The 12,227-nt window shown below is 36.2% G+C and overlaps 1 protein-coding gene, 1 long non-coding RNA gene and 1 other non-coding gene across 3 annotated transcripts; 2 read left to right on the top strand and 1 right to left on the bottom strand.

The window, feature by feature from the left end:
• The first annotated feature begins 370 nt into the window (after positions 1-370).
• trnat-cgu (transfer RNA threonine (anticodon CGU)) lies at positions 371-442 on the top strand. The gene has a single exon. It is a non-coding gene; the product is annotated as a tRNA-Thr (tRNA).
• A 1,240-nt stretch (positions 443-1,682) lies between these two features.
• On the top strand, positions 1,683-4,634 carry LOC134625529 (uncharacterized). The gene is made up of 5 exons (XR_010093734.1): positions 1,683-1,828; positions 2,402-2,505; positions 2,707-2,852; positions 3,666-3,767; positions 3,900-4,634. It is a non-coding gene; the product is annotated as an uncharacterized LOC134625529 (long non-coding RNA).
• Positions 4,635-7,960: 3,326 nt separating this feature from the next.
• Positions 7,961-12,227, bottom strand: pla2g10 (phospholipase A2 group X). Its single transcript, XM_063470758.1, has 4 exons — positions 12,117-12,227; positions 11,433-11,601; positions 10,647-10,753; positions 7,961-9,357 (listed from the first exon to the last, which is right to left on the bottom strand). The coding sequence occupies exons 1-4, from the start codon at positions 12,151-12,153 to the stop codon at positions 9,209-9,211; spliced, it is 462 nt and encodes a 153-aa protein (XP_063326828.1). The 5' UTR covers positions 12,154-12,227; the 3' UTR covers positions 7,961-9,208.

The raw sequence follows: 12,227 nt of genomic DNA, 5'->3' as shown, positions 1-12,227 counted from the left end.
CTAGTAGCTTTCAACAGAAACAAAGAGTAACAAAGAGTAACAACAACAGCAAACCTACCTTCTGTGTAGCTCTCTGTTGCTAACACTAGTCATAGGAGAGCAGAGACCTCTGCCTGCCAAAGATTACAACCCGATCTTGTTTTCACAGAGTAGAGAACAGCATCCTCTTGTGGCCAAATGTCGACAATACATTTGTACCGATTGCATGTTTTATCTCAGCAGAATAATGGCGCCTGTGTCGTGGGAAAAAGACTTGAAGTAGCAGCTCTCCACAATAAGTCATGGAATATACACTCACAATGAAAATAAACAAGCCGTGACAGCTATTCTCATAACTATTAAATGATATCTTGATGACGAAGACAGCGCAGGCGCGGTGGCCAAGTGGTAAGGCGTCGGTCTCGTAAACCGAAGATCGCGGGTTCGAACCCCGTCCGTGCCTTTTGTAGTATTAATTACTTTTAAACGTTAGCTTTTGTGAAATAAATTGCATTTGGGACCTTTTTCATTATTTTTCAAATAGTATATAGCTAGAAAATTAGCCACTGTAATCCAGGATGTTGAATACTTGCATTAATGTCTTGTCATACATTGAAAATACTGTACAAATAATACTTGGTTTGAGCTTGATAACTAAAAAATTATGTTTTTTGTCATTTATAAACTAAAACAGCAGTTCAATATTATGAAATTTGAAATTCTGTACCCCATATCTGCTCAATAATTCTCAATGAAACACATGTTGGTCAAATAGCACTGTGATCAGCTCTGAGACAGAATTAAATTAAATTTGTTACAAAATGTATTCAGTATCCACCCTCTTTCCTATATAGATAAAAGGTCCATAAATATTTGGACATGTTGTTTACATCACCACAGCAGATTTTAAATAAAACAATCAAGGTGTGCATATTTTCATCTATTTCAAATAATGACAAAAGTATTGTATTGAATGTTTAAGAATTTAAATACATATTTTTTAAAAAGGTTTTGATATTTGACTGACCTGCAATTTCATGGACAAATGAGACCTGGTACTTTGTTATTCCATTACAAGCAGATAAAAGGTACTTGGCATCTGTTCATGGGAACAGGTCATGCAATCAAATTCTTAATTATAAAAGACTATACTTACATATTGCATAAGCAACCCAAAAGTTTCTAAGGACAGAGAAACAGGATATTCTTCAATGGTCAAGCCAGTCACTTGATCTGAACTCAATATCACATTGTTCTCAGGTACTGAAGACAAAACCGAAGACAAAGGCAGAGAGAGCCACAAACAAGCAGCAACTGGAGGAGGCTGGAGTAAAGGCCTAGCAGAGCATCTCAAGGAAGTAAATGCAGCATTTTGTCAAGTCTATGGATTCTACATTTCAGACAGTCATTGAGTCCTTATATATAGCCCTTTATATTTAAGATTATATTAGCTCTTCCAGTTACTTTTGAACCTTTAAAAATGTATAGAGACATCATACCTTCTACACTCTAAGAAATGACACACTGATGTTGGTAGCATTATGTAAATGTTTCATGTTAAAACTAATGCCACCAATTGATTTTTAACTTTAAACACAAGTATGTTGTTTTGAATTTAATTAACAACATAATATTTCAATACAACAAAATGCAGTAAATTAAATCCAACGTAAAAAGTTCATTTAAAATGAAGAGCACTTTAATTTAAAGAGGATTGTCCTAATAGGCTCTCCGTACTTCTGAGTTTGCACATGTGCAGTGTGGAAGTTTGATCATCCGCCATTTTCAACTGAGACTTGCATATGCTTAGCATCCTGGATAGAATCCATCGCCATCCGAGGATTATTTGGTAAGTACAACAATTTAAGGATGACAAATTTGATTAATGTATACTAACTGATAAACATCTGACACTTTCGGGAATACTTTTGCATTTTTTTTAAACAAATGATGCCTGGTAAATTTCTTAACACTCTAGCTTGTATACCTCTCTCACATGTTAGAAGTATGAAAACATTTAACAAATATTGTTGAACCTGCTTCGGTGTAATTTTCCAAAATCTTTTGCGATTCCTGTTAAGGTGAGAATTGCCTACTAAGACCGACAGTTTTAAAATTACTCCCAACATCTACCGCACCTGCTCCCTGACATCAGTAATGACCACCGGGATCGCCAGCGATCCTGTAGTTTGAAGAATGAAATAAATGTGTAGTGTATTTTAGAAATGTGCATCAATTAAGTTGCTACATTGTTTAAAAAAATTTGACTCCATGTTTATTTCTGGTTTAGTGTCAAACGCAGGGATTTAAGCGATTAACACTTTGATTTGTAAAGTATAAGACATGCGTTCATCTGTTGTCATTGAAGTGCAGAATAATGTGTAATACTGTTATATATAATGCATTTAACTCCTTGTATCAGTTTCCATTGGTTATCATCGCTACCGAAGACAGGAAATCATCAAAGACATGCCATTCATTGCAGAGGTCAACAACAGACGGCCTGCCCTGTTTTCAGAGACTGAGGTAATTCTTATTAACTTTGTTATTGCAAGTCATTTTCATAAGAACCTGTATTTGAAGAAGAACAAAGTACTGTAAATTATTAATTTTAAAAGATACAAAATGTTTGACTGAAAGTTGTAACATTCTTGCATGTGGCCTCTAATAAAATTAACAGAGAATATTCTCTAGTTGTAATATTTAATATGTTTCATGTTGTTGCAGAGTTCACCCACATCACCATGGTCCCTTTGTTGTCGACTTTCATGGCCAAGCTGGACCGCTATGCTGACCACCTTCTTAGAGTGTTCAAAAAGAAGGGTGGGACAGCTAAACGCAATATCAACTTAATCATGACAGCCATGGATGGGGTATGTATTTTAGTTGACCTTGATTGAGCTCTGAAATTATTTGAATGCTTCTTAAACTTCTGTCTGTCATTAATCAGAATTTTTTTTCAACTGAATATGTGTGTATTTGAATATTTTGTAGATATGTGTGAATCAGTGACATGCAGTCAAGTGAGGCACCTTAATGAGAAGTAAAATACTAACAAAAGAGAAATTCAATTTGTACACTAGATTTTAAATTTGCTTTCTGTGTGATTTCAATATTTTTATGCTCAAAATTGATAGGTTTATAGGCAAAAATACTATTATGATCTTTTATTGTAACTCTTTTTGTTAAGAAGCTTGGAAAGAAAAGCGTCTGGACTTCTTTAAGTTCCTTGAAGACGTTTCATCTCTCATCCGAGAAGCTTCTTCACTGAAGAAGCTTCACTTTTCTTTCCAAGCTCCTTAGACTACGATGACCTGGATGACCTTCACAGACTTATTGTTATCCACAGAGTGTCATGATAGGATTTTAAGTCCATATTGCCCAGTTCTAATCTTCTATTTAAATTTAATATTTTTAGGGGCACAATTATTAAATATGTTGTTGAACAATCTAGAATTGATTAAAGCAAAAATGAAAGCTTTCACGTAATGTCAAATTTGAAAAGCTTTGAGGAGTCAGTGCCTTACCAATCATGAACCTCACTGCATGTCACTGATGTGAGTTATGAAACATTGCTTAATCACTTATCTGCATTATGTGTTAATATTTTTGACTTTGTTTTGTAAAGAGGTTGAAAGGAACCAGAATAGGAAACTTCTCTCATATTGAGTTCTTATCTCCACCAGAATCCCAGTGTTGATGTTTGACGGGAATGCATTCTGAAAGCTGTCTGTGTCTACTTAAATGAAAAGCCAGATGACCTGTTCAAGGAATTCTTGGACTTCTTGGTAAGTTAAAAAAGGAAAACGATCAGTTATTTTCCTTTTTTTAATTTGGGATTGGAAATGGAAAGTGGACTTACTTATCCATATGTATATGTAAGTAATTAATTTATCTTTTTCTTTTATTTTTATTTAAAGGATGTGGATCTTGGTGCAAGCAGAGAAACGGAGCAGCTGACTTTGGGAGTCTATGTTGTCAGACATGAAGGAGCAAACTCTGCAGATACACCTGAGGACATTGGTGTCATCATAGAAGGATGCACTGTGCTGCAAGCTCTTAGTGATGTGGCAAAGGGTTCTGCCCTCCTGCTTGGACTAATCTACAGTCTAAATCTGAGCTACCCAAAGCACCTGAAATACACATTTGAATTTCTTCAGAAGGTGCTGCTGAAGTTGGATGGGAACAACCTATCCATGAAGGTGCAGGTTCTGAAAAACAAACTGCTTGAGTGAAACAGCCTGCACTGAACTATAGAGGACACTGAACTTTAAGGTTCTCGAACCCTTCTCCTTGCACTTCATAAACTGTTCAGTTTGAATTGCCACAAGAACTTCTGCAAGGCCTTTCACTTTTCTGCATTCTTTATTCTTGAACCTTTACCAACATCCAACTACACTGAAAAAGACTGCTCCTAACTTTGGACTTCAGTTTAAGTTTTGAAGCAAAGGTTATTTTTCTAAATATGGAAAAAAATGACACTAAAGTAAGTTCTACCTGCTGTTTGCAGGGCTGTATTGTAGGCTTTTCATTGTAGTCCAATCAAGTTTAAATTAAGTCATGTTAATGGTAAAAATGTTGGAACCACAACACTTTCCAGTTTTAATCATTTCAGTTTAACATGACATTCTGTATCTTGTCTTCCTGCACTTAAAATGCACTTGAATATATGTAAAGATTGTTTAGGAAAAGCATTTGAATTGCTCAAAGTTTGCTTCAACAAGTTTTACACAAAGTGTTATTAAAGTTAGGTTAACTGAATAAACTTGTTTGATTTTCTTAATTTACAAACTTAAATAGAGTAAGTTTCAATTCTGTTAAAGTGATTTAATCCTATAGTTTCAGTAGAGCATGTTTTGGGTGAGTAGCTTTGTCAGAATTACTTAAAATTTCTTGTTCAAATTAAATATATCATAAATTTTATATTTCACTAACCCAGTTGTGTGGAACCGGTTGACATAACTGGGTGGAGTAAATACAACATGTTATTTCTCAAAGTAAGTACAGCTTGTTTTGGTTGAGTAGGTTTTATTTAGTCTTCTCAATTTAAATCAACAAGGTTAGTTAGATCAACATTATGATATTCAGCTAATACAACATGATTCTTTTGATTTGCATTTAATTATCCAAATGTTATCAGATGTACTTAAAATTTCTTGTTCAAATTAAATGTATCATACATTTTAGATTTAACTAACCCAGTTGTGTGGAACCGGTTGACATAACTGGGTGGAGTAAATACAACATTTTATTTCTTAGAGTGTATTTTGAATTTTGGGATAAGATCAAATTACTGGCGCAATCAGTATAATGAGAACTCATTTCAATGCAAGGCATAACTGCAACGAGCCATGGATGAAGATTACATGGAAATGGAAAAATCGGTATTAGATTTGCATATTTACCCATGTGTTTAAACAACAGATCTAGCAGAGATCCACATTTTCTTATTGAACACTATTATGACATCACAAGTGTACATTTTTTTCCCCAAAAAAACATTTCATTAGCTCAAAAATATATATTTGTATTTTTTATGCTCTGCAAACATACCACTGATGGTAGACTAGTGCAGTTTCCTGGGTAACGCTTCGTGTTGCAGCATCAATGATTCATATCTGGTTCATGTTGCATTGCAATCACGTTCCGTGTGCTGAAGTGACCCTTTGTGAAATGAGAGGTGATAGAAGGAAAACAACTGGAAAATGCCGCAGTGCTTTGCAAAAGCTTTAATCAGTGATGTCGACAACACACCACTGGCAGCTGATTTTCAGACTCTGGCTACAATCACTGAGACTCAGTGCTACACTTCCTTGGTCCTAAATCAGCACCTTGGTCACTAAAAAATATCACATGGCAAATTCACTGGTTCTAGAGGGTTTTCTTGTCATGATTGTGAAGTGGAAATGTCTTTTTGACTCTATGATCAGAAGTTTTCAGGAAAGTGTTTACGACAGATTTTCTAAGATGAGTTTTTACTTACATCCATCCAAGTATATAATGCTGTGTGCCTTTTTTTCCTTCCTAAGATTTGTTGCCTTCAACCTTGTGCTTAATGCTTTTAATTCAAGATCCAGCTCAAGATCTATACTAGTCACCCAAGATGACATATACCAGCATGTACGCATAATGACACAGTCTCACCTCAGTGCCTATGAGATCAGAAAAGCAATTATCAGACGCCTTCAAAATAGCTTTGGCTTTCACAACAGCTTTTAAAATCCTTATATAGTAACAGAGTAAGTAAGATACTACAACCAAGACACTTAGTAAGCTCAGATAGCCTCTGGACTGCCTAATGGCAGATGTTTATCGCTTTTCCCTCTAGAGTTTTCCGTCACTGGTGGAGGCTGTGTGGAGAAACATGGAGGAAAATACTTTGAAAATGCGTCTTCACACAGAATCACAGAGTCATTCATTAGTTTAAAAGGGCTGAGTCAGGGCTGTGTTTCCAAATATAAAAAGTGCCACCCCAAGCTGAAACTTAAATAAATTCAGCTAGTTGTTGCTTATATAATGACACATGGTATTTAAGTAGCAGGTTATTACAAAGGGACTGTTAAGATTTCTACAGATTCTACTTTTCCCTATTTATAAACATTATTATTTTTTTTGAATAATCCATTTGAAGAGCTGTATCATCTCTGTAATAGAATCCCCTTGAATTCATTTTCTGCCCTCTGCAATTTAAGCCTTAGAAAGAAGAAAAAGCACCACAAATGGAGTATAACAGGAGTAAAACAGGAGGAGGAGAACAAAGGAATCAGTAACACGCGGCAGACTGGCAGCAGGTCTAGGCTGCGCTCACATTGATTTCCTTGTGGGCTGTATGTTCTGCTTTCAAAAGAGATTTTTATACAGTGAAGGCAAGAGAAAGTGACCCATTCAACCTGCTCTTACATTCAGATCTCAGTTGGTAATTGTATTATGGAAATCAAAGTCCTTCAGTATCATCACTAAATTAGATGAATACAAAATCACCTGACATAGCACGTGGATAGCCTCAAGTCTAGGAAGGCATATCCACATATTCGTTTGTTGTTTATGTTTTGCGCCCTTTAAGCCAGACTTAACTGCGTGCCGTCTGGCTCTCTGTTGGGGACCCAAACAGTTGATTAAAGAATGCAATTAGCATGGAGCAGATTCTGTCAGCTCTCCTATGGGGATTTAAACGCTATGAGTCGATGCACGATTTCTTCAAGAGGACCACATTGCTCTGCAAGATGCTAATATAGGGTCAGCTAAGACCAGGTTTTGCATTTGTATGTGCTAAAGGAAACATTATTTTCGGCAGTTTAAATGTAATGACTACCTAAAACTTACAGTGTATCCAAAATGTTAACAAGAAAAATTTAATGTGTTTTAAAGAGAAACGGAATAAAATGTTTGTTCTTCAGAAACTTATAATGGCTAAAAGTGTTATTTTTACATATTTATTCATTTAATTCACCGTCTGTAGCAACCAGACCGAAGCTTTTCATAGCATTTATCTTTTCATTTTTACAGATGAAAATGAAAAGGAAAAAAAGAGAGAAGAAGAGTGGAATTTTGAGTCACTTTGTCTGCCATGCGGTGGATAGAGATGACTTCTTTAACCTCAGTTTACACATGGCGAAGCCTGGACACAATCACACAAGTGTTTTTGGGCCGTGACCCAGATTCTTAATTCCAGTCCTGGACTTTGGGTGGAGCACTTTGGCGTCATCTCCCATTTCAGCCCACACAACTGAACTGCACTAATTCAAAGAAAACGTGTTTCCTTTGTGAATTCCCTGACCAAGCTTACAGAAGTGTAATATTAGATAACATCAGATCAAGTAACATTGAAGAAAGCTTTTGCTACTTTGATTACTGGCTGAGATGCTCTTTACTGGGCATCAGAGAGGAAATAGTTTTACCCCTTTTTTCTAAAATTGGTCCCAAAACCAAAACCAGAACACCAGTGGTGGATTCAAGAGAACATAAAACATTAATGCTTTTTAGTTAATATACTTTATTTATTCAGTGACATGTTAGTGATCATTATGAAGCGCTAACAAGAGCTTTGTTTGGATGTGTAAAGATGCCTGCATAGCTGTGGATGTGGCTCCATCTACAGGTGAATATCAAATGTGTCAGTTTATTTACATATAGCCTCCTGCTATGAAGAGGGCTGCAGATGTAAAAAAAAAAAAAAAAAAAAAAAAAAGGTTTCTTTATTACAGCAGACTAAAGGAAACCATTGAAGAAACAATAAGATTCTGCATAAGTGAAGTTTCCTAATGGCAACCCAGGCTCAAAGGAATTGACAAAATCACCTGAGATCACCTTTAACCCTTATGAAAAGTAAAATTTAAAATTAAATATGTAAATCTTTAATCAATAATCTGTGTGGTATGCGGATGTGTGTACTTGTGGTAGGTAAATTAATCAAGAAATAAAGCAAGCAATGTTCTAACAATCTCAAATTATCTGGAGGAGAGAAATAAAAAGACTGAGTCACTATTCACCTTAGATAAACAATCAAATCACAGAACAAATATTGCCGCAACTGAGTCATTCTCCTAACCGCAAACCCAGGAAGTGGATATAGAGGCCTCAGGCCGTTGCACATGCAAAATCATTTGGTAGCTATTCAGGGATTATGAGGTAATCTGTTGACATCATAGGAAAACACATGCAACTGTGACCATACTGTGATATTTTAAAACCTTAAAAAGAAGTAAACATGCAAGAGGTTTCAAACTTTTTTTTCAGTAATAAATACAAAAATTTGGCACTGCTGCTGAGACTTTTCCCTCACTGGAAAAAAAGTGGAGGAAGTCATGTCAGAGCAACTTTTAAATAAAAAGAAAACAACCCTGACCATTAGCTCAAGTGTGTGGAGTTTTTTTTTAACTCCAGTAAATGAAGTCCAGTCAAAAACACACCCAAAGCAAAGAGTCAGCTTCACTGTTATGAAGCAGGCACTCCACTTCACAGTTCAGTAACACATGCTAGCAAATAAAAGTACTTTTGTTAGGTCTGAGTATTTGATTGTTCCCTCTATTTGACTCTGAGTTTTAGAATCTTGGACTTCTCATTTCTATCCAGGAAGTCGAGAAACAAAATAGGTGGTGTTCATTTACTGTAATACTTTGTGTGTTTTTTATTAAAACAATTTCTGCAAAAGCAGAGTGACTGACTTATTGTAATGCTGCGTATATTAAAAGAAAAGGCACATAAGACACATAAAGATGTATTTATTGTGTCAGTAAATATTGCATGTAGGATGGTCATGGCCACATAGAAAATCTGGCCATAGTGCATATTTTCGAATGAAGGGTGCTTTTCTCAAACATTTGGCAGCATCTCTGTCACACTTGCACAGCAGCTTTTCACATTGGTCCTTCAAATTATCTGCAACGAAGAACAGGATTTTCACTCATTTTCAGTCAATTTCTCATTATCTCGTTTTACGTTTGCTGTTTCATATCTACGTATACAGACATTTGGAGAACTCCAGCTATATTTTTGTTTCATTTTTAGCAGTTTGTCTATAATTAGAGAAGTTCAGTAACCGGTTATAAATACCATTTGGGTCATGTTTAAACCTAATTATGTACAGTGCTTAATAAATTTAGCAGACCAACACTCAAAGTAAGGTTTATGACACAGCTGACCTAAATTAACACTCTTGGTAATCACCAAAATCATTTTTTATATGTTTCTGTCATGGTTAATCTGCCAGTAAGTGCAAGTTCTTTAGTCAAAACTAGATTTTTTTATGTGAAAATATAATTACTGCTGTTATCCGCGAAATTCCAAGTTTACTGTTATACAAAAAAGTTGATTAAGAATAGTAAACCATGTTATTATTTTTTGATTCAGATGCCAAATTACAGTTATTTTTATTTCTAAACAGAAAAAAATGTAGTGAATGAATGTTATGCTTGATTCATTTCTGACTTCTCAGAGAAACTCAGTGTACTAGGTATAAAAACATGAATTCAGTTTCCTATTTGCCTAATAAAAAACAAAACAATTTTAAGATAAGACAAGATTTTGACAGATTTCTAAAATATTTGTTTTGTCTTGTTTTTTTTGACAGCTGGACTTTTTGATAAGCAAATACTGTGCTTTATGCCATTAAGATATCCTGGACAAATCCTTCTTTTCTCCAATCAATTGTCTTCTTATTTGCTTTCTGTGTTTCACTATGGGAAAGCATGAGCAACCTCATCCTTTCTGTAGCATAAACATGAAGGTGCAGCTGCCCACATGGCAGTTAAGCTGATTATAAGAGTGAGCGATCAAGGGCGATGACCATCTGACCACCAATTTCAAAATAAAATAAAAAATAACAGCACTGCAGTGTCAGTAATGGTCTCCGCTGGGGCATTCCTTTCAAAATTGTCTGCTTCTGCCACTGTTTGTCAGTAAGATTACACTAAAGCTATCAGTCTGCCTTTTGTGAATCCATCTAGGAGACATTGAGGGGTAGCAAAGGAAGATTTTATATTGGTACTGATCTCAATCTCAGTACAATTTCATCTGTCTTTTTTTTTTTTTTTTTTAAAAAGACAGTTGGACTTAATGGAGAACATCCTAAAATTCAAAGCCATGGAATTAATAAGAGCATCAGCTGTTTTAACTTTAAATCATGGATTGCAAAAAGAAAAACAAAAGAATGATAGAAATCGCAATACCACACGCAGCTGTCTTGTCCTCACATGTCCACCGATACTGGCTCAATTTTGTATAGCAGCCAAGACGTTCTGCATCTCCATAACAGCAATCATGTCTGTGGCAGCACCTGCACACAGACAGATTAACAACATGATAAGTCCATTATTTTGAAAACTGAACTCAGTCTGATCTCAATCTAGGAAAGACAGGGTAAAGAAAACAGTAGGTGGGTGGTTGCAAGGCTGTGGTTTAAATCACACCAGGACTATTTAAAAGGCAGGGCAGGATCACCACATGAGTTTTCACAACAGATAGTTAGAAGTTAACTGGCTTGAGGGGGTGAGATGTCTTGTGGTTAAGAAGGAAAAGAAGGAGACGGTAATTAGGATTTGGGTGTGGAATTTTTGGAGTAACTATTGGACCGTGTGAGTCTGCTGAATGTACACAGCATTCCCTCCTTCCATCCCGTCGCACTGCATTTGTGGTTCACTCGACTCATTCAGAAGCGGAAACTGTGCGTACACATCAGGATGTGGATAGACTGGGAAGAACCAACAGCATTTAGGAGGAGAAAATAATATGTACACATTATTTCCTCCTCCTGCGACGAAAGGCTAAACTTCACCAAAGTACTTGGAAGGATATTTTTTGCAAAGCGTAATGCCTAGGTTGGTTATATATAGTGTCAGCTGATTGTTTACATTTTGGAGTGCGCTATCATCAGGTGACCAGATATAGTATCCTCACCAATTTGCATTTTCTTCTGTCAGGTTCTTAAGGGAATGTGATAATAAATGCTGCCTCACCAGTCTGCCCTGTCCTTGGGCCAGCCTTGGCCGCCCAGACCACAGTAGCATCCGTACATCATATAAGCCAAAGCAGATCTCCCTGTGCTGCATTTGATTGCTCCTGCCAACTCAAGTAACCCTCGCTTTGTCCGCTGGGATCTGCGTGTTGCCACAGAGGCCACAGTCACTGCAAAGAGACACAAACAACACAAGAGAAGGAAAGAAGTTATCTCTCTGTCCCTACACCGATCCACTACTGTACTATATATGCTTTAGTGATTTGGTATGCAACACAATCTTGATCAAATTATACATTAAAGAGTTGCAAAGACGTTTGTGTTGCTATTGTAAAATGTATCTGTAAATTGGATTTAGGATATAAGAAACTTTCTGTAGCTGGAATTGAAATGCTCAGACCTCCGTTGCAATAGGTAACAGTACTCAGAGGACTGACTTTCCTGTTACTCTCCCTGAACACCATACTTAAGGCTTAAAATCACAGACAAGCGCATACTATTTTACAGCAAAATCAACATCATTTGCTCCCTTTCAAATGTGCTCACTGAATCACTGTTCTTGTGTAAACACAGGTAGTTTTCCCCTCAAACATGCACTGACTACTTCTTGAAATAACTTCTTAAGCGTGTAGTTTTCACTATGCTTCACTGTGGAGCTCTCTTTTAAAGTAAATAATCACCTTACCAGATAGCAGGAGAAGTATCCGATAAAATGCTGCCATGGCATGCAACAGGCAGTTAAAAATCTCATCTGTAAGTGCTCTTCACTTCCACCCTCTGAGTGTAACGTTGAAAT

The sequence above is a fragment of the Pelmatolapia mariae genome, linkage group LG4 (genome assembly GCF_036321145.2).
Source record: "Pelmatolapia mariae isolate MD_Pm_ZW linkage group LG4, Pm_UMD_F_2, whole genome shotgun sequence".
NCBI lineage: Eukaryota > Metazoa > Chordata > Actinopteri > Cichliformes > Cichlidae > Pelmatolapia > Pelmatolapia mariae.
Note: the sequence above shows the minus strand (reverse complement) of the source record. Positions and strands in the feature narration are given on the sequence as shown.